This window comes from Centroberyx gerrardi, chromosome 9, assembly GCF_048128805.1.
Source record: "Centroberyx gerrardi isolate f3 chromosome 9, fCenGer3.hap1.cur.20231027, whole genome shotgun sequence".
Lineage (NCBI taxonomy): Eukaryota > Metazoa > Chordata > Actinopteri > Beryciformes > Berycidae > Centroberyx > Centroberyx gerrardi.
In genome coordinates this window covers 3,416,505-3,437,968 of record NC_136005.1, presented here as the reverse complement: position 1 = coordinate 3,437,968, position 21,464 = coordinate 3,416,505, and the positions used below count along the sequence as shown (strand labels likewise).

Sequence of the window (21,464 nt, the reverse complement as noted above, 5' to 3'; positions counted from 1 at the left end):
CTGTGTTATAAGAGTCCCCTTTTGTCCAAATGGTGAACCTCTCATTTTGGAACCAAACACATAAATTGTACTCGAGCAAGGCACTATGAATTATAACCTAACTAGAGGTGGCCAGCTAATTAGTGAAACTAATCCCAAACATGACAATAAATCTTCTCCAAGCCTTTGGTTGATGCTCTTAACCAGAGCAACTTGCAGTGTGGGAATATGGGGATCCAAAGTCATTTTGACAGGATGTGTAGCTTTGTGATTGGGACACCATTTCTTGCAGGATCGAACATGCGACCTTTCGGTTACAGGCAGTCTCTAATCACCAGACTATATGCTGCACCTTCAGCAATAATCAAACATAATCACTAATATCTACAATGTCCAACAGCTTCCTTGACAGAAGCTAAAAGGCATTTTAGAAAACTGAACAGGAATCTAAATCCTCATCTATAAGCATTTCTACAAGCTCCACTTTCAATCCAAAGCACACCCAAGAAAATATTTCAAACAAAAACACACTACTCATTTTATCTTTTTATTGTATAAAAGACTGAAAATGTATTGACAACTTTTGCACGCAATGTGTGCAAGTAATTCTAAAACTACATATCAAAACTAAAATGGACTAAAAAATATACAATTTCAGAAAATATACATTTTCCAGTCTATGCAAATCTTTGTAAATATTTGAGGTATTACTAGTATCTGCAGCCACTGGCATTCATTTAGCGCACCAAGGGGGCTGTCGGGTCCGGGTCCTCGGGTCTTCAGGGGGACAATTTTGTTGTTTTTGTCCTCAAACCTCCAACTGATCAGACATGATGCAGAGACATTTAACAAGTGCTGGCATGAGGATGGACACTTTCACACACTGCTGTTGACATTCAGCACCAGTTACAGATAAGAGCTTCGCAAAAGTAGTTGGCACAGCTTGACCAAAACATCAGTTGAGTCAAGAGCAGTGTGTGGGATTTCCTTCATGTTTCATCACAGCTGCTTTGCACCGACGCTGCTGCAGCGACTCAGTTCAGCTGTGTGAGCATTTCCTGTTTCTCTCTGAGGTTAGACATTAAAACAACAGACCCAAGAACCAGACTGAACTGCCCCCCACAGATGGCAGTAATGGATTATAAACAGAAAAAAGTAGAAAAATTAAATTCAGCAATGAGTACAAAGTTTCTAGAATCAATTAAGTTTGACTGTCTGGGGCAAGATCTACAGAGCTAGATAGAAGGGAGTTCTACATTACCCTCTTGTTTAAGCATTTTTGCATCTTTGGACTTTTTATTATCAGACTGAAGCCCTTCGCTTATACAGCAGTCAGAGTTAAGGCGAATACATGAGAAAAGGGATAATCAAGTCTACACAATAGAATAAAATAGCGTCAACCTAAATTGGCACAGGAGCCGAACATTTTAGATGCTATCAAATACATGGCAAATTTTAAACAAATTTTCAGAAACCTTGTATAAAAAGAAATTCTAAAAATATTGTATAAAACCTTTTTTAAAGAACCAATACATGCATTAGAGAAACGTTAAACATCATCAAAAGTCTGATGACACAAATTCCCCAACTAGACACTTCTTCCTCTCAGAGCGCTGAAGAGCGGACGAAACTTTCACAGAATCAGTTCAGCCCATAAACAAAATGTTTTCGCCTTTCGCTTGTATGTTTGGTCTCGACTTCGAATTTCTGGAATAGCTTTAGATTCAGAAAGACTTGTTTCACAAAAAGAAAAAAAAAAAAGGGCCCAAAAAAAGGCTTTGGTTACAACTTGTCATTTCAATGCAATTTCAATCATCTGATCTCACCAGAATGCATAGAAATCTTATTTTGCTTACTTTGCCATTGGATCTTCAAATATGGTAATGATCTTAACAGTCTACTGCATTCTTAATAGTCTGGAGGAAATCCAGCCGTATCACACTTATAACCCAACAAAAATAATGAGGACAGACTTGAACACACACACACAGCTACAGGACAAACATAACGGAAATTTCCAGGTGGACACAAAAGCAACGTGATCTCAAAAAAATCCCAAATTTAAGATCAGATCTCCAAAAATCGCACTGAAATGACAAGCAACCGCAGCTAAACTAACGGCAGGTCAGTTCCACATTCAACACACACATTAGTCCTGTACAAAAGAATCTCCTCTGAAACACAAGTTGGGCAACCGACTCGACCGATTTTGACTTTTCTTTAGGGAGTGTTGGGTTTCAAAAAAAATGGATGGAGGGATTTAGTCAAGATTAATTATTTTACATTATGGCCAACATTAGCAGTGTATTTGTTAATGGAACAGAAAATAATGTTTGAGAAAAGTCAGGTTTTAAAAGGCATTAACGGAGTAATGTTACAGATATAGACAGAAAGTTACAAATGCAATTTCAATTCATCAACTACGCTTCACGACAACAGATCCAAAGTGAACAAAAGGGGTGGCATTTAAGTCCACCCAAACAAAACAAAACAAAACAAAAAAAAAAAAAGAGACTGTTTTAAAGTTTTATAATCGTAAAAATATATTAAGAGAAATTGATTCTTTGTTGCCTCTACTGAAAATTCCCCTTACAGTTCATTGCGTTTCCTCCTGGAGGGCTGAGTAGGCAGAACAAATGATCATCGCCCGTTGCTGTATCCTGGGAAAAACTGATTTAAAATGGCTTGCAGGGATTTGTTGACGCTCATGGGGTAGTTTTTGCCCAGGTCGTGCCTGCAGGCCGGGCAGGTGTACACCTCCGCCTTGAAGGACCGCTGGAGGCATTCCTGGAATAAAAAAAAGAACAGACCTTTCAGTATCTGAGCACTCTACTTAAAATGAAAATCCACCTTCAGATACTCTTACATTAGATATTGTCATCAAACTGTGATCAACGCATTCCAGGAGTTATTTTGTGATGTGTTGTAATTAACTTTTTTGTTGTACCCACTTTCCCTCAACCTGCCTCATCTACTTCTACTTCAGTTAGTGATTTGCTATATTTCCCAGAATGCCTTTCAACAACCCCCAGAGATGAGGTGTGAACTTGTTGCTTTCAATCAGAAAGGTGGGCGTACGGGCCTGTAAATAGCTTCAAAGAGTGATCATTCAGCTGTGGTGATCACAGCAGCGCCGCTTACAGAAAACACAACACGTCTTGTGGCTGCATTGCATTATGGTCTATTTCCTGCTCCTGTGGGTGGAGAAATTGGTCTCTCCCCTCTTCTACGGTGGATTCCTCCCTGTATGATTGTTGAACGTCTCTTGGTGCAAAATGGCGGCTCTAGAAAGAAGCCCTCGCTCTTTGATTCTGAGGGACTGGCACCAAAACCTGACATTTACCGCTGATGTTTTAGATCGCAAAAAGCAATTGCCACTATCGATTAGGGGTGTCACGATTTCGATTCTAAATCGATCGAAATGAGCGTTCGATTTCGACCTTCGAAATCACAAGCAGGTTCGCGATTCTCCCAGTATTTGTTTTCTCTCCACCCCTGCCTACTTGCACGCGTCCGAAGAAAAATAAAACACATTTCAATGACGACACAGCGTAGCTGCTAGAGAGCGCCCGTTCTACATTTCACTATAGCGCCCAAGAGCGCCCGTCATTTTTAAATCGTTTAAAAAGTACCAAAAACTGAAAATCAAGTTATCAACTTTGTTTTATATATACTTCAAGTTGTCATCGATGAACCGGAACCGGAAAATACTGTATATCTGGTGACATTGAGACGTTTGATTTCCCCCGGGTTTAGTCGTCCTCCACCGGTAACGTTAGATCTAAAAATGGCTTCGCAGGCTAAACGTCACGTTTTTAAAACCTTCTGGAAGCTGTCAGATTGTGCTGTGAGACAGAACCTGACCCGCCGTATGTAGTGGAAAGTTACGAAGACATTGTGAGTTGAAGTGTTTTGATCGAAATCGCTTGTTCTTGCTTGATAAAACAAGACACAAGATCACCTTCACTAAACAGCGGGACGTACCTGCTCTCACCGCCGGAGACGGACGCTGTTTTCCGGGAGGCAGAGCGCCGAAGAGTCGGTAGGGAGGACCGGCCGGGTCGCCGCGACTTTTATCCATATAAGTTTGGCGACTTTTTCCATATTTGTTTGGCGACTATTATTGTCTGATCTTATTACTGTGTGGGCTGAAGCGCTGGAGGTTTTGTATGTATTTTGAAAGCTTATCGTTAGCCAAGATAGCAAGGATCTGTTTTGTTGTCATACTGTGAATGTTGACACTGAAGTAATGGACGCCCTGAATCGCCTTGCCATGTATTTGGTACCAAATTAAAAGGGAAAGTTGTGTTTTTTTAAATGGAAAAACTTTATGGCCTTAGTGTGGTACATTCCAAAAAAAAAAAAATATGGCAGTTATATCACACTTGATACCATCTTTTTAAAGAAGAATTTGAAAATGTAAATGACAGTTGTCAGGGCATAAAACCAATGATCTGTTGATCTTTACAAATCAAGACTAGATACTCTAACAATGGCATAGCCGTCAGTGCTGAAAAAAAAAAAGTTTAAATCGAAAATCGAAACCTTAAAATCGAAAGTCAAATTGAATCGTGGATTTGGAGAATCGTGACACCCCTACTATCGATGAAGTGGCCTGAAACAAGTCTACAACTACATAAAATGTGTTCACACGCATCCCAACCTTTCAAGACCTAGATTCATCAAATCGACTTCCCACCAGTTTCCAGACCTGCTGTGTAGGAACCCTAAATGTTTTGTTTCTTACCCTGCAGACGTTGTGTTGGCACTCTGTAGTGACGGGCTGAAAGACCACTTCTTGGCAGCAAATGCAGAGGAAAACTTCTTCGACTTTGTTCAAGAATTTCTGCAGAAACAAAAAGGTCTATCAGGTCTGTAAACATGACAAAACTTATTATTTATAAAAACAAAATCAGGCGATATAGTTATATACTTTGATATCTGCTGCATCTTTGGACTCTGACCAGCAACAGGATGGCAGCAAGAATCAGTTATCAGTAGCTTGGTTTTTACTGACAGAAACTTTATGGGCCTTTATTTTCTTTTTACTGAGCATGCTATTTTTATGCCATTTTCTACCTCACACTTATTCAGTTACAAATGTTCACACCAGAAAACTGCCCTGAACAACCAGTTCTTCACTGTTGGCTGCCCAGTACACAGTCTTCTACTGGTGGACAATGATCAACTCCACTGGGGTAGATGAGGGTTCAACACGTTGCTCCTCAAAAAAATATATGTTTTTCAAGCGTGATTATCTAGTGCCTGATATCTAGCCATTTCAACTGACCTATCACAGCATCATGTCACTGTCAAACCATCTAAAACAGTCCATGTGATCTCTGAATGTTTGAGTCTGTTAAGCATAAGGAACCCTGGCCGGTGACTGGACCAAACGAAAAGTGATCCGTACCGGTCCGAGTGACAGCGACTGCTTGGCTTCGTCCCACAGCTTCTTGTTGGGCTCGTCGCCCTTGATGAGGGCCTTCTGTTCCTGGGTCAGCTTATAAACCTCCACCTTCATCTTCTTGGGCGTGGCCTTGGCTGGTGAGGACTTGGCCGAATCTGATAAAGAGATAGAAAGATACTATTTTTTGAATCCAATGAGGGGTTGAGGGGGATCGGGGTGGGAGATTTTCCTCAGAAAGTTTCTCAGGGAGGGAGGAAAAACCTATGAAACACCAATATGACAATTTCCTCTAGAAAGAGCTGGACCACCCTGACTACCATTGAAAATAAACCTGCATAACATGGTGAAAAAATATTAGCGCACAGATTAGTGGCACTGAGTAGTGCAAGACATTTTAATACTTTGAGGCCTTAACTTTGGATACTGTTAAGACTTTAAGGGTCTGCAGAAATCGTGCTTTCTGAAGTCAGACATGGTTCTCAGTTCTCGTTCCTGAAACTCACCGCTGCCCTGAGATTTTCTCTTCCTCTTCCCCTTGGTGGGCGTCTCCTCCTCCTCTGCTTCGTTTTTGTTCTCCTTCTCTTTCTCCTTGGCTGCCTGGGTTTCCAGATAGCCCTCAGGGTACTGCAACGACAAGGTGGCTTATTTAGTTACTGTTTTGTCAGCGATTAAAAAAAAACAAAAAACAGAAGTGATAAAAACATGGAACTGAAATAAAATGGCAAGAAAAATTATAGACTGTGAGATACAAACATCAGACAAATCATCCATTTCAAAAAGAACCTACATATTTTTTGATCAAGGTGCGGATCAAAAACTAAGTCTACAAAACAAAACCATCACTGATATAATGCAGATTGAGTCAGCATCACCAGACAAACCTGATACTGGAAAAAGGCATTTCTCAAAAAACAAGAACTGGAATCACTTGCGAAAATAAATATACAGTAGTGACTACTAACGTAGTACCACAGTACATACTGACACTACACAGACAACAGGGCCTCACAGAGTGCAAGACATAAAATAGCCTGATCACTCTACATATATACATGATCCAATACTTGGTATAATCCAGTCTAAGTGACCGTCTCTACCTGTATGGTGAGACCAAGCTTCTTGATGCGCTCCTTGCCGTCTCTGGTCCACGGCGCCGGCTCGTCGTCGTCACGCTTCAGCAGATACCGCCACACCAGGAAGCCAGACTTTCCTTTCTCTGGCCAGTACTTCACCACCTGGGAGGAAAACAGAGCCACGAGTCAAACTGCAGCTACAAATAAGCCGGGGATGCTCAGCTAAAAAATAAATCCACAATGACAGAAAAAGCAAGGCCCAAAAGGCTTAAACACTTGCAAAAATGAAAAGAGTCGTTACTTTAACTGTTACAAATAAAGCTGGTGAATAAAGACTTCATTATTCAACAGTATGTTAAACATACATCTCAGTTGTATTCAGAAACATGAGGGTGATGTTTGAAAGATCTCTCGTCATCACTGGATGAGCATGGCATTTTATGCCAACTGTCAAAATGATAAAATCTAATTTCCTTCCTTCATTTGCCTGTATGTTTAAAGGTAGATGTGACAAAACATTGTTGCTCTGTTGTCACTACATTGCAAAGCAAGCTCATTCATTCATTTAGCTGCAACCAGCAGCTAGTATAAGTCTTCAAAAGATTTCAAAAAACGTCACTACACATTAGGGCTGAACAATTAATCAAAATTTTATCGAAATCGCAATATGGCCTACTGCAATTTTCAAATTGCAGGAGGCGCAATATTTGTTAAAGGCGAAATGTGTGTCAAAATACCATTTTAAATTAAATATTGTCGTGCTGCAGAGATGTCCTGGCCTACACATCATATTCTACAGACTTAAGAAAACATCTTTGTTTGGTACAGATCCTCGCAAAAATCACACCATAATCATTTTAATATGTTTTTCAATGAAAATGAGAATAATGATGTAAAAATGATCATTCCCTCTAATATCGCAATTGCAATATCAGTCAAAATAATCGCAATTAGATAATTTTTCAAAATCGTTCAGCCCTACTGCACATGTGCCATTGCAATACATGGAGATCAGGGGTTGTAATCCTGAGTGAATCAATTCAGCGCCAAACTGGTCGCAGTTTATCACAAATTACGTGACTGCTGCCCCCAACAAGTGTCATATGCACTTTTATTTCACACATCTTTCTTTGTTGTTGCTTTGAGCTGGCAACATTGAACAGGGCAATTACAAGCAAAAGTTGACCGATATAAACGTGTCCCGCATCCAAGGTGGGAAATTAGCACCAGCTAAATACTGGTAAATTTTGGCTGCAGTGACTAAGTTTGTCTCCTCTACCAGCCACTTTGGCCAGCCATTACTTTGAGTTTCTTAAAATCATGTTTGGATGGTCCAATAGTCAGTGTGGCTGGTGTGTTTCACAATACATCAGACATTGTGGCCAGTCGATGACAAAATTTCCTTCCCTGCCTGCAATACAGTAAACTTGACTATAGTGACTTGTCCGTTGTCCCCTCATACCTTATATATCCCGTCATATCTGTTCCCGTCCTCTGGACTGTATTTACTGTGCTTGCGGCCCTTGCAGCTGCGAATCACCCTGACTGGTTTTCCAGCTTTCCAGTTCTTGGCGTCGGCTCCGTCTTTGTCGTTGACGGAGGCGTTGCAGTTGAGAGCCAGCGCCCTGATGGGAACCACAACAGAGGATTTAGACATGCAAATAAAATACACAAAGCAAAAAGTTGCAAATTCAGGAATCCCATTGCAGGAAACCAAATAGTTATACAGAATAAAATATTTTTTCCATTTTATACAAGTAGTTAAACAGCACTACAATGGGCAAGTTAAAGAAGCAGTAAAGGCTGTGATGCCATTTGATTTATGTAAAATCTGTAGTTTTACACTTACTCATTTGTCTTTTGTTTGTATTACAATTTTGTAAATGTTTTGTTAAAAAAAGATTTAATAAAAAAAACACCATACCAAATTGAGATTTGAACCACTACAGGGAACAACAATCTCAACTAATACAAAAATGCAAAGTTTGCCCCCCCATGTGGACAATGTGGTGTACATATACACACACACACACACACACACACACACACTAGATCAAGATTTCAAAATTATTTCTTCCACTACAGCATGGCCAAATGCATGAAGTTTCAGCTAAAAAAACAAGTTGTAACGTGCAGTTCCTTCGTTGTCATACCGGTTCATGTTGGTGAGTTTCTGATCACACGACTGTTCAGCAGTCCTCTTGTTCCCGGACAGATCTCGCCCTCCGGAGCCAGTGTAAGTGAACTCATTGCCGTCATCCTAAAAGTAAGACAGAGTATCAGCACCACTTTGTATATTTACAGTATTATACATTAAAAAAAAATACAAGGAAGGCATTGTAATAGTCAGAGTTCAGTGGATAGATCTTAAATGGAATTAGTTGTGTTTCATACCAAAATGAGTATCATCCACCTTTTGAAAAATGTGAGACCTACTCTGATAAATTTATTGTCTACAAAATTATTAAGTATGTGATAAATGTTTTAAACACTGAGCAATGAACGTTTAGCAATATTTTCCCTCAAATGTTTTCCCTCCCTGGATATAGCCTTTTACTAAGAAATCATTCAGTTTTACATGATAAAACATTATAATCACTGCTATAACTTTACTATTACACCATCGTAAAAGACCCAAAGTGCGTCTGAGCGTACCACGTCGTCCTCGTAGCCTCCTGCCAGCACCAGGGAGTAGGCGCCATCGGTGCTCCTGCCGTGAATCCCAGCTACATGCGGCCTGTGAACGCCAGACTCACTGACCTGGACGCACCAGAGACATCAAACACATTGGAATAAACAACAAAAAAAAGAAAGTTTTACAGGAGGTTTTTACACATCGCTCAGAAGAATACTTGGGTCATTAAAATCACTGCCAATCGGATCAAACCTTTGTGTTGCGTCTCCATAAAATAAACTTTTTTGGAATCTAGAAAAGCAACCTTTCCAAACTGCATATTTCAAGTAATGCTAAGAGGTTTAAATGGATTTCTTGTGCCCTAAAATCAAGTGTAAAAATCAAGAGTGTGCTCTGTTGCACCCAATTATGTGTTATGAATATCAATGATTTTTCACCAGCACTAGAATAATGAAACAACGGGGCGATTAATTGAACTTTGAAAACATGAGAAACATCAAATCTAAACTTAGGTTTCCAGTGAAGTTGACCGACCTGCACTCTGAACTTCCACTGGGAGCCGACCGGGACGCCGGGCACCGGGCCGTAGTGGTTGGACGGGACGATGGTGCACTGCTTGGTGCGTCCGACACAGGCCATTCCCTGAGGGAGGAGAGTAAATCAGCAAGACACTCTCATCAGTTCTCAATGATCTGAGCCTCGAGCCAAACCTACACTCTTATTTTTCAATTTCAAACTACCATACCTTTTCCAGATCTTAATTTGAATATGTTGGTTGGTGTTCAGAAGGATTTACAATCAATAGTCATCTTGCCACTACTAACTATGCTATATTACTCTATAGATGAAGATTCTTCATAGCAAGGGAGATAATGTGAGATGTTGGGGGTCTAAAACCAAAGAAAATGTGCAGTGATGTCTAGGGACTGTACAACAACATTTCTCCACACTTGCCCAAACTTTTGTGGAATTTCCAAACTTTAAGACGAGGAAATAACCAAATTCTCTTTCCATAAATCTTCTGATCTGTGTAGGAAACCCACAACATACCATTCTTAATCTATACCTTTACTGGATATGAAGATTTTTACCAGTATTCAACGCAAGGTATTCTGATGGTGGCTGGACAATATGAGTTCTCTACCAGACCACTAAACTCTGAAGATGAAGATTATTCTTCAGAACAAATGTGCACTGACTGTGGGTCTACATAAAACAATTTGGCACATGTGTATTGATTCGGGACACAGTTTTGTCTCAACATATTTTTCCAGAGTTTTCCCAATTCAACACCTATAGACCTGGAAATGATCAAATTTGCATATAAAATGTACATATTCTTTTCCCAGACCTGTATAGGATTCCCCTTACACAGTAGCCTCTCAGCACTCACCTTGCCCCAGTCCCTCTGGCTGGAGGAGCTGGCGGAAGCCATCTTGGATTTCTTCTTGCTCTCCTTCAGCTTCTCTCCAGCCAGCACCACCTCACTGGTATCGTTACGGCAACCGGGACAATACCTGAAACAGTCCACTAAACAGATTAGGTCACAAGTCTAGCATAACAAACATATTGCCAGCACAAGTGATTGTCCATAAGGTGACTCCATTTCAACTTGCAAGCCATTATAAAACTATTCAAGCATTGTTCTAGAGTTTGAATCAGAGTCCAGTGTTTCTGCTGATTCATTCAAGAATGGTGTCGAGTTACAAAATTATCACCACTGCATAATAGCCTCATTTTCCCTCAAACTAAAGTATAGTCTTGATGTCTTTTTTCTTTATTAAGTATAAGAAAACAGTTTCAGCAGTGCCAACAGTACTGCAGCTATAATTGGGACTGAAAGGGTGAATAGAAAAAAGGAGACCAAAAAGGAAAGGAAAAAAACAACAACAAAAAAAAAACTAACTTTTTGTCTAGAGGCCACAGCGGCTGGATGTGTACAACAGAATAAGACTTCCAAATGATGCTTGGTTACCTGCCAAAACGGCTGTTCAGGTAAACAAACTTACCAGCCAAAGATTTAGCAGCATTTGGCTGGCGGCTGATATCAATTTCTCACATGGATTTCCAAATAAATATTGCCAGGTTTACAGAATCCATTAAATTGACTGTCAGATGATTCATGTGATCCTACTGACCAGTCCTCGTCTTCAGGGATGGAGGTGAGCGGAGGGTCCAGGCAGTAGGTGTGGAAGGCCATGTCGCACTCGTCACACAGCAGCTGTTTGTCAGGATCCTGCTTGATGCCGCAGATATGGCAGTTGCACCAGCGGCAGTTCTTGTCGGGGTTGTCCTTGCAGTGTTTGCATTCAGGTCCGTTCGATCCTGGAGGATACAGATACAGTTTGTTACTGTATAGCACTTTTCAAAACGGAGCTACAAAACACTTCACAAAAGGAGCATAAAAGAAAAGTCCTAAAAACAAAAAGGAATGTATGCAAAACAATAAACATTTGCAGCATAAAATGGGATGACGACTAGGGATGCACCGATACCGGTACCAATACCAGGCTAAAATGGAATATCGGTATCGGAGATTTTACCCAAGACTAAAATCTGATACCGAAAGCCATGAGTAACATGTAAGAAATAAAAGCAAACTGTCTTGATTTCATGCATTTGTGGCACATAGAAGCCTGTATTTCTCAAACAGTGGGAAAAACAAGGATTTTATCTCAATAATTTTGTCCATTGACCCCAAACTAAGGAAGTAAGCCTGCACTGTTCAGTGAAAGTAATGGATCGGAACTCAGTACTCAGTATCGGCCGATACTTAAACTTTCATACTTGTAATCGGTATCGGCATTGAAAAAGTGGCATCGGTGCATCCCTAATGACGACGACAATTAAAAGATCATTACATAATAGTCTAGAACCTTCCCTATTCACTACCAGGTTTGACTAATATGGGGTTTTGAAGGCAGACAGATTTTTGGGGGATTTTTCATGCATGCTGGCTTCCCCAAGTGCCAAACTGGTCCTATCTTATCACAAATTACGTGCTTGTTAAATTACATTTTAAACATTTAGCTGCTGTTTATCCAGGACTTACAATGAGCATGAGCCATTTACAAATTCAGGAAACCAATTACTTCTATCTGGCATTTTTATTGATTATCTTGTTGGCTTTGATATCATTTTATTGTTTGAATCACTCGAGGACTGCTGAGAAATGCTATAGGAAAATTTTCATTTTCATCTTCATCTTTAAACAAACTTACTCTTCATCGGACTGTCAGATCCGGCTGCAGAGCCGTTCATGGAACCAGGCTGTTCGATTTTGTAGATCTCGGTCAGGAACACGATTCGACAGTCGTTCAGGGAGTCACCAGCGTCACTACAAACAAACACAATCTGTCAGCTTGGCCTTCAGAGTACCAATATTCATTAGCCAAAGCACAGGGCGTCCGCACATTTCACCAGTTAAGATAAGATGAAACTATTGATCCCCATGGAGAAACTAGGTTGTTGCAGCAGTAAAAGCAAAAGGATTCAGTGGGGGAAAAGTAAATGAAACATAAAAATAAGCAATGAAACTAGAGAAAATAAAGAAATAAAAAGTAGAATATAAACAACTGCAGGGTTATGTAAACATATGCTGCTGACAACGTCAACACATTAAATAGGTTGTATAAGTGGGAGATATGGGAAAGACATGGGTTATTAACATTTACAGATTCACCTACAGTTACCAATATTCTCAGTTATTATATTTAAATACGGATTTCTAAACATGACACATTGGCTGGATATAAGTAAGTAGATAGTATATATATGAATGTAAGTTTGTGGAAACAATCATATTTGCTATACATTTCTTTTAAAATCTCATGCTTCAGTCTTTGTTTATGATGCTGATAGCGAATGCTGGAAAAAAATAAATAAATAAAAAGGCACATAGTGGTATCTCTTCTGTAGGGCAATATCACTCTATAGCAGGAGATAATTCTACAAAAAACAGTATGTAAAATGACAATGGGTTTATAACTACTTAAAGTGTGTACTGGCAGTGCTACTGCTTTGATACCAAGGCCAGAAATTAGCATTTGTCCACCTGCCACCACAGCTGGTGCATCCAAACATTCAGCCAACTAGATTTTTAGAATACAATGGGACTGCAAAATGATGGTTGGTCACCTGCCATTGCAGCTGGTAGAGCAGAAAAACTTACCAGCCACAGACAAAAGAAAAGGAAAAAAAACACACACGACAATTTGATTGGTGGCAGTTTCCCCCCCTTGTGTGTTACTAAGAAGTGTTTCAGCAGGCGAAGGTTCTCACCCCAGGAGTATCTTGGCGTAGATCTCATGCACCGTGCGCGTCTCCCTCTTCCTCTGGATCTCGGCGTCGTACCAGTAGCCGCGCTCCTTGGGCTCGTCGGGGTTGTAGTTGACCATAACGACCATACCGGCCTCCAGCTGGTGCCACTGGTACACCGTACGGGCCCGCGGACGGACATCCTTCGCCAGCAGCTGAACCTCCCCGTTCTCTGGGTAGCTGTGGTGGAAAAACGTTACACCATATCAGTATTCAGTTCAGAGACGAGACACACACACACCACCACAGGTGCTTCCTACATGCTGCCGACTGAAAGAACGTAGCCAAGTGTATCAAAGCATGTTTGAATGCCGAGGACTGGCTGCTGGTGCAGCGAGTAGGAACAACTTCACCATTCAGCTGAATGTTCCTCTGGTTCGAACGCGCTTGCAAGCTCGCCAACGCAAGAGCGCCTTTCAGGCAGGGCAAAGCCAAAGACACCAGGGTAAACCTACTTCCTGTCACAATAATATGTTCCAACTGTTAGGCCTTCTGGTTCCAACTGTTAGGCCTTCTGCTTTTTCCACACATGAAGACATCAGAACCACTTGTGCGACAGTCTTCCAAGTGATATTTCACATGATGTTGTTGTACACTTGCTTCATTTTTCCTCCCAGACTGTAGATTCTACTTACAACGTCATCGCCTTGTGTGTTTATGTCTGACTTTTTCCTGAGTTGTACAACAGCCTTTTCAATTACAATGTGGAAGTGGGTAAACATTGAGGGCAGCTGACATTGGCGATTAATACTCACAATGAGCCAAAGTGTAAACCAAATGAAAGTGCCCATACCAACCAAAGTAAAACCAAAAGTTCTAATACTGTTCTAATAAAATATCACTTTAAAAACCCCTATACATAATTAAAATATGACTAATTTTGGTCTTAACGTTGGCTTTTCGGTCTCAACAACAGTGGCTCACTGTTAAGCGGGGTTCATCCCCAGGGTAAGTTAGGATCCAAATGTATAAAAAGCACGCTAAATGACATCTCCACTCCTAGAGGATCCCATGGCCTTGGGTGCAGATAAGAGTAAGAAGGAACGTTGTTTTTCTTTCCCCGATTTATTAGATCAGAGATACAATGAATGTTTGTCTTTCATAGGATTCCCCAGAGCGATTTATGCAAGCGATTGCAGCCATATTCCCATCACCGCAGCCCTGAAGGAACATGAGGCTGAATACAAAATCTTTCTATTCAGCCTCAATGTGATGACACAATATTATATCAATGACAAAGTACGCCCACTTTGCGTTAATGACATCGCAGTGAGATTTACTTTTACACTATCTACAATTTCCCTCCAGCAATCCTCAGGGCTTAAAGCAAAAAAACATTCTGAGTCTGAAATGTTCCTGACTGATTTGGGGGGGCGGGGGGGGGCTGAATGAATGAATATTCAACATACAGCATTATTAATCTATAAACCTAGTGCAATAAGGAGAACTGTGGAGCCCCCCAGGGGTCATCTGGTACAAGAAAAAAAAAAAAAAAAAAAGTGGGAAATCAGTGGGCACGGTTTTCTTACAATTTACTCCTAAACCGTGCCCACTGATTAGTAAACCATGTGCACAGATTTGTAATATCTACGTTGATAACATCGAAGAAGGACTTTTAGGCTTTTATACAGTGAGCCAGAGCCATTACACACAGCTTGGCATACATATAGTGAGCTGTAATAGCCATTAGGCACCTAGACCATATGTGAACCATAACCATTGATTAATCACATCAGTAGGTCTAATTTATGATCCGATGTGTGTTTTGGTGACAATATGAAACCTATTTACTCCCTATAAATCATGCTTGTAGAAAAAGCATGTTAATTCAATTTTATATGCAACTCTGTGGGCTGCTGTGGTGTCCCTGTTTGACGTTATCAATATACATATTACTAATTCGAGGGCACGGCTTACTAATCCATGCGCACGGTTTACTATTCCGTGCGCATGGAGCCGTGCGCGGTTTACCAATCGGTGCCCGTATGGATTTCCACATCAATTACTTTTTTCTTACCAGGTGACCCCTGGGGAGCTCTGTAGAGAACAGCCAAAGCAATGCCACATTTTTATGCTGAATGACGATTGTAAATTGTGAAAGACAGATCACGTTCAGGTCCGTCATTGCTGCTGGAGCGGCAGCTGTACCTGTCGCTCCCGGTGTGGTCAGATATCAGAGTGCGCGCATAGCGGCGTTATGTCTGGGATTTACCTCATGTGGAAAGAGCACTTTCTTTCTGCTGGTTGAGCTCACAGTGCAGAACAAACACCCGGTTCCCTTAATTTGTCGCACCAAGTGTCAAACGGTTTCCCGTCTCCACCCGTTTATTCAATCCATGCCTATCGCCGTTTGTTTATTTTTGTGTATCTTCACCAGCTTTCATAAACTTCATTTCCATATTTCAACTGTGCTACGCTACGGAATCGGTGCTACATTGTGATAGAAAGTAGCTTGCTGTTCATTAGATAAAAAAAAAAAAAAAAAAAAAACTTGCTCGCATTCCATTGGTAAATGTATAATATTGCTTTGCTGAATATGATTGGATAAAACGCATCCAAAAAAAACTCATGTGGAGTGAGTTTTGTTTGTTTGTTTTTTTTGTCGAAAATAGTTTGTGAATCTAAAACGTCCATATGCCGGAAATCCGGCACCTGGCCGGAGGTCTTTAAGCCCTGAATCCTCTGTAGCCTTGGCAGCAGCAACAGTGTTTGTTGCTGTTACATTGTTTTTGTATTGCTCATATTAATTCATTATAATAGTTTGTTCTTCTTGAGAGAAAAAAAAACAAAAAAAAACAAAAAACTTCACATTACAACAGCTCAAGTTACAAAATAGTTGCTTTCCACCTAAAAGTCAAATCCTTCATGAACTTTGTAAACGTGACCAATATTGTGATGTTTGAATATATACCCGAGTGTCTTTAGTATTAGAATACAATTCTTACTCTTCGTATTTAACGTGGTAGTGTATCTCCTCCTCTGCTGGCTTCTCCTCAGCTGCCTCCTCCTCCTCTGTAGGCGTCTTTGTTGTCTTGGTAACGTTCACGATCTGAGCCTCGAACCACGCCCCCATGTTCAGGTCTCTGGCATCCACAAACTCATTGATCTTAAAATAATTGTTAAAAAAAAAACACGAAACAATTCAAACAAAAGTTTTAGAGAAAATTTCTCAACTTCACTTGTCATTTGCATTGGCCCAATCTGCCATTCTGTGGTTACATTTCTTGTGAATGTTCAAGGACTGATATTTGTCACTTTATGGTTTTCTGCTGAACAGCTCATTTGAATGTGCCTCGTCTACCCACAGTCACTACATGGGATTTTTTTTTTTGCTTACAATGACCAGTAGCTAAACTTGACACCTCCCACCCCCAAGCACATAAGTGACTATTGACACATTTCCAAAATATATTAAAATTATTATTTTTCATAATTTTCTGAGAAACTACATGTCTTTTCAGCCTTTTTTCAGAGCAAGACTCACCTAAAGTTAATCCACTGCTAGTAACCACTAGATATTTGTAGTTTGGACACAACTAATTTTTCTTTATTTTTACCATTTTCCACATTTTAGAAAGACATCAAAACTATGAAATGACACAAATGGAATCATGCAGTGACCAAAAAAGTGTTAAGGCTTTGGAAAGAAATTCATACATAGGATCAGCTTCACTATTTATATTTGTCTAAGAAACAAATTTCAAACATTTAAGCAGAAGCCTTCAGATCAAAATGGCTTTAAGAGAATGAAAAACATAGTACATTCAATCCGGTGTGTCCAGACTTTTGACTGGTAGTGGAAGACCCAATTTAATCCCAATTACCATCTTTACAACCTCTTCACGAGCCCGGGCCATCTCACCTTGTAAAATCCAAACCCCGGGTCGACGAGTTCTGGGGTGTCGGTCTGGGCGGAGGTGCCGGCGGTCTGACCCTCGGCCTCGCCGTGAGTCGAGCTCTTGTCGGACTCGCTCTGGGCCGAGCCACAGCCGGAATCGGAGTCGGACAGCTCCGCCTCTTTGTCCTTGCTTTTGACGACGTCGGCGGCGGGCGCGGCCTGCCTGACCAGCAGCTGCACTATGTCGTTGAGGCCCACATTGTAGTCGAATATGGTGTGGCCATCCTCCATCTGAGAACAGACATGGGACGTGCTTAAAGGAGAATACCGGTGTTTTTTAAGTTTGTGCCAACGGTCCAGGATCTTCTCTGGTGTCAGCAGATTACAGGTTTCATTTTCTTCCCTTGAAGCCATTTGCCGCTGTTCATTCTTGCACAGCGTGAAAAACGACTTTCACAGAGCAAGATAATCCATCACAGTAAACATGAAACCTTCACTTGGTTTTGTTAAATTTCTGTTTTATTGTCATTTTATTGTGTCTTAGTTGAGTGTTTTCATATCAGTGCTGCGTTACGTTACGCTCCACTTACTGTCAATCACCTGACACCTGCAGGAAGAAATGGAAGTCTCTTCCAGGAAATAATTCCTCAAAAACATGTCGCCTTACCAACTGTCACATACTTGTCTCTTTATTTAGGGTGCGTTTGTTAGCCAGGACAGGCGTTGATTTCAAGATACGTTTGACACCTGGCAGGGAATGTCCAGTGGTTCTTCTGAGTTCAGTTTGTGCCCAGGCTTAAAACTTCTCTCCAGAAACTCTGAGTATTTGTGGTAGTGTTTTAATTAAAAGTTCTGTTAAATGTTGATTTGTTTGTGTCGATGCAGGGTGCAGAAGACATCGGTGCCAATAAGTTCTAGGTTTGTTCATTAAAACATGTTTCAGTCAAGATAAGTCAGACCTAAACATCACAGAGTAACACGACTTGCACTAAAGAAAACACTTCACCACGCCGCCTCACCTGCTTGCCACGGTAAAACAGCCTCTGCCTGTCAGGCTCCACCTTGAACAGCTCCGTGATTTTGAGACGCAGCTCGTCCACCTTGGTGAGTTTGGACAGGGAATCCACCCGGTGGGTTTCCTTCCCATCCATTGTCCGCACTTGAATCCACATTGCAGCTGCCCTGTGTGAACAGCCAAACCATGAAACATGAAGGCCAAAATGATCACTACAATCATTTTGCAAGATATTGTCATCACAATTATCAGTCGCAATTAGTATGGATGATTTGAGAAACAAATTGTTAGTGTCATCCGCATCTTATATCAACTTCTTGACCATTTTCAACTACAGCAGAGATTCTGAACGACAAAGTGTTTTGACGTAAAATCATGATTATGTACAACTTAATTGTGTAGCTCTAACCATCATCCACCAATGAAATGATTCAGATTCAAAGTGTAGGATGGCGGGTTTACTCTGGTTTGGCTTAGTTTACTGCTCAACTTGTTAGACACCTTAATACTTGCAAGCTTGTCAAAAAGCCAGAAGACAGATTTCCATTGTATTTCCGGGTTTGAAACTCGATATCAGTGTTAGTTCCAAACTCAGCCAGGTGTAGCCGATCCACAGATTTAATCAGATGAACCAAAATGAGCACTTGCATGGTGTGGAAATGGCCTATGTGCCTGTAGGTCTGCCTGCGATGTTTCTCCAAAGGGTAGGGGAATAAATAAAGCCAATAAATAAGAGCCAGCAGGAAAATCCTGGGAAATTTCAGCTGTGGCTGGCAAGTTTGTTTACCATTAACCTGGACAGCCACAAGATGTCTCTGCTATTCATTTGTATTTATTTGCATGTCAAGTCCTAATTACTCCAAAGAAAAACCTTGGGGGAGCAAGGTTTCAAAACGAGAGTGACTCATGCACTAAATAAACTCAACAAACCCAATAAACAGCCCTGCATTGTGCATCATTCTGGCCTTGTATTTCATGTCTTATTTTGAAGTTTTATCTGTGCATGCTATAGGCAGCACAGCGGGGTAAATGGTGGACTTGGACATAGATTTTTCCATTTCTGCGACAGTCCCAAGTTTATTTTAATAAAAGAATCAAACTTTTAATTGTCCATTTCTTACATCTCTCCATTATATACACTAAAGGAGGAACCTTTTTTTGACCAGCCAGATCTCATGTTCACACACAAGATGCAAGTAAATGCAGATGAATGACGCCCACATCTTGAGTCCTTTCAGGTTATGCTTCCAGGCACTTTTGGCAGGTAACCCACCTATCATTTGCAAGTCCTATTCCTAAAAAAAAAAAATGTAGTTTGCTTGGGAAAAAAAAAAAAAAAAAAAAATAGTGAAATTGTCTGGTGCACCTTCCACGGTGATCAGTGGGAAAAAGTTGCTTTCCTACCTGTTTCATCATCAGCCTCTCTCTCCCTCTTATCGAAAAAAAAAGACCTTGCTAAACCAATACAGTTAATCCTTTATAACACATTTCAGGGGATTAGTTGAGTAAAGCCAATTACTCCAAGTATGAATATGAGAGTGTCATAGCTTTGTGTTTCTTTTAGCCCCGGGCTGTCACTTCTGGCAGCATTATCAGTAGGGAGGGAACAAGCTGATTTAAATACAGTGCGGGAAACTGGGCTGCAGGCCACTCCCACTCCTTTAAAAGCAGCACATCCGGACGCGAGGGAGCGCTATCAAACAATGTGGCTTCGCTGTCTGACAATAAAACCCGCTGCAATACCGCCTTATATACAGCTTAAGATCAAAAAATGAGAAACTTAAACGACAATCTCTTTACACAGACCGTGCTTTTCTTCAATGGAGCAGTAAGCGGCGACTTCGCCGTCTGGGTCGCTTTACTTTGTGCTCTCAGCTGAGGTCTGCTCCGCTCAGCTGGCTCCAAATAAACACATTCAACCAAATTCTAGTAAACATCATGCACAAAAACTGGATTCTCCTATCTAGGATGCGTTATTTAAGCGACCCCATTCAGATTTTTCGAGATGAAGACGAAAACATAACCTAACGGCAGGAAACACGGAAAAAAACAGGAAAATGAGCAGTCTGTTAACGTTAGCGTATTTGCATTTTGCTTTGGGAAATGCACTGAAGTGACAACGCTGGTTGAAGTTTCATTATGTGTGATTCATATTATCGGTATAGCAGATAAACAACACAAGCTGACAGCCCGCGGCAGCACATCAAGTTCAGCATCCACCCATAATAGCGCTGACAGCAAACCACGTTATAGACTACACAGAGGAAACTTATTGTCACAGAACTTGCAACTGCAAGTCCGAAGAAATCAACTTGTATCAAAACATTAACCGGAGAACACAAAACCAATTCCGGCGATTAAAATTTTTTAACTCCAACTTGAATTACACATTTGGCTAGCTAGTAAGCCATTCAGAAACGAGGTAAGGACTTTGCCAAGTTAGCTAGTAAGCTAGCTAGCAGGGGTATCAATATCAGTTAGCACATTTTTAAAAGTTATTAACCAACAGAAAACATTGCTTTACCTGTTTATTCTTCCAAATGCAAACAAGAAATTGACGTTTAAGGTATAACGCGCACAACGTTTTCCCCAAACAACTTCTTGGTACGGTTTGCACGACCAACTCTGCGCCTTGTTGGAGACTACTAGATCAATGAGTTATTCTTCAATACTTTGTTTCCCCGCCTGCCTTAAAAATATGTGTTGCGCTATTGGCTGCTTTCGACTCGGTACTTGCTGCTAACAGGCTAGAGTAGCTGTCAATCTGGAATGTGACCGGAGCTTAGCCTCAGCGCGCGAAACGACGTTCTCGTGGGTGCAGCTCCGATGACTTATCGCGAGATTATGTAAATAAAGTATTGTAAACCGGTAACCTAGAGCGACAGATGATGGTGATTCTGGTAAACAAGCTCGTTGGTAGCGCTGTTGTTGTTGTGCATTGAAGTATGACCGCCTCACAACTTGGTTTCCTTATCTTCAGCAAATTATTGTATAAATACAATAAAACCTCGGTGGGGAGCGCGCCGAATAGTTGCATAATGTTGTCGATTAATGTTGTGCCATTAGATCTCCTTCAGTTTGGCGGGAGAATGGGTTGACACTGAATAACGTCAACTTCAGTTCAAATGGTGAATTGAACTTGACGGGATTTTGACTAATAGGTGTGTGTGTGTGTGTGTGTGTGTGTGAGAGAGAGA

The 21,464-nt window shown here is 40.9% G+C and overlaps 1 protein-coding gene across 1 annotated transcript; it reads right to left on the bottom strand.

Annotated features, from left to right (window-relative positions):
• Positions 1-513: 513 nt before the first annotated feature.
• On the bottom strand, positions 514-20,903 carry uhrf1 (ubiquitin-like with PHD and ring finger domains 1). Its single transcript, XM_071911751.2, has 17 exons — positions 20,792-20,903; positions 18,272-18,434; positions 17,277-17,543; positions 16,360-16,520; positions 13,379-13,594; positions 12,319-12,434; positions 11,236-11,422; positions 10,491-10,614; positions 9,632-9,739; positions 9,118-9,222; positions 8,616-8,722; positions 7,925-8,087; positions 6,487-6,624; positions 5,893-6,013; positions 5,393-5,544; positions 4,727-4,825; positions 514-2,766 (listed from the first exon to the last, which is right to left on the bottom strand). Exons 2-17 carry the CDS (start codon positions 18,422-18,424, stop codon positions 2,620-2,622), a joined length of 2,364 nt encoding a protein of 787 aa, XP_071767852.1. The 5' UTR covers positions 18,425-18,434; positions 20,792-20,903; the 3' UTR covers positions 514-2,619.
• Between the last annotated feature and the right edge of the window lie 561 nt (positions 20,904-21,464).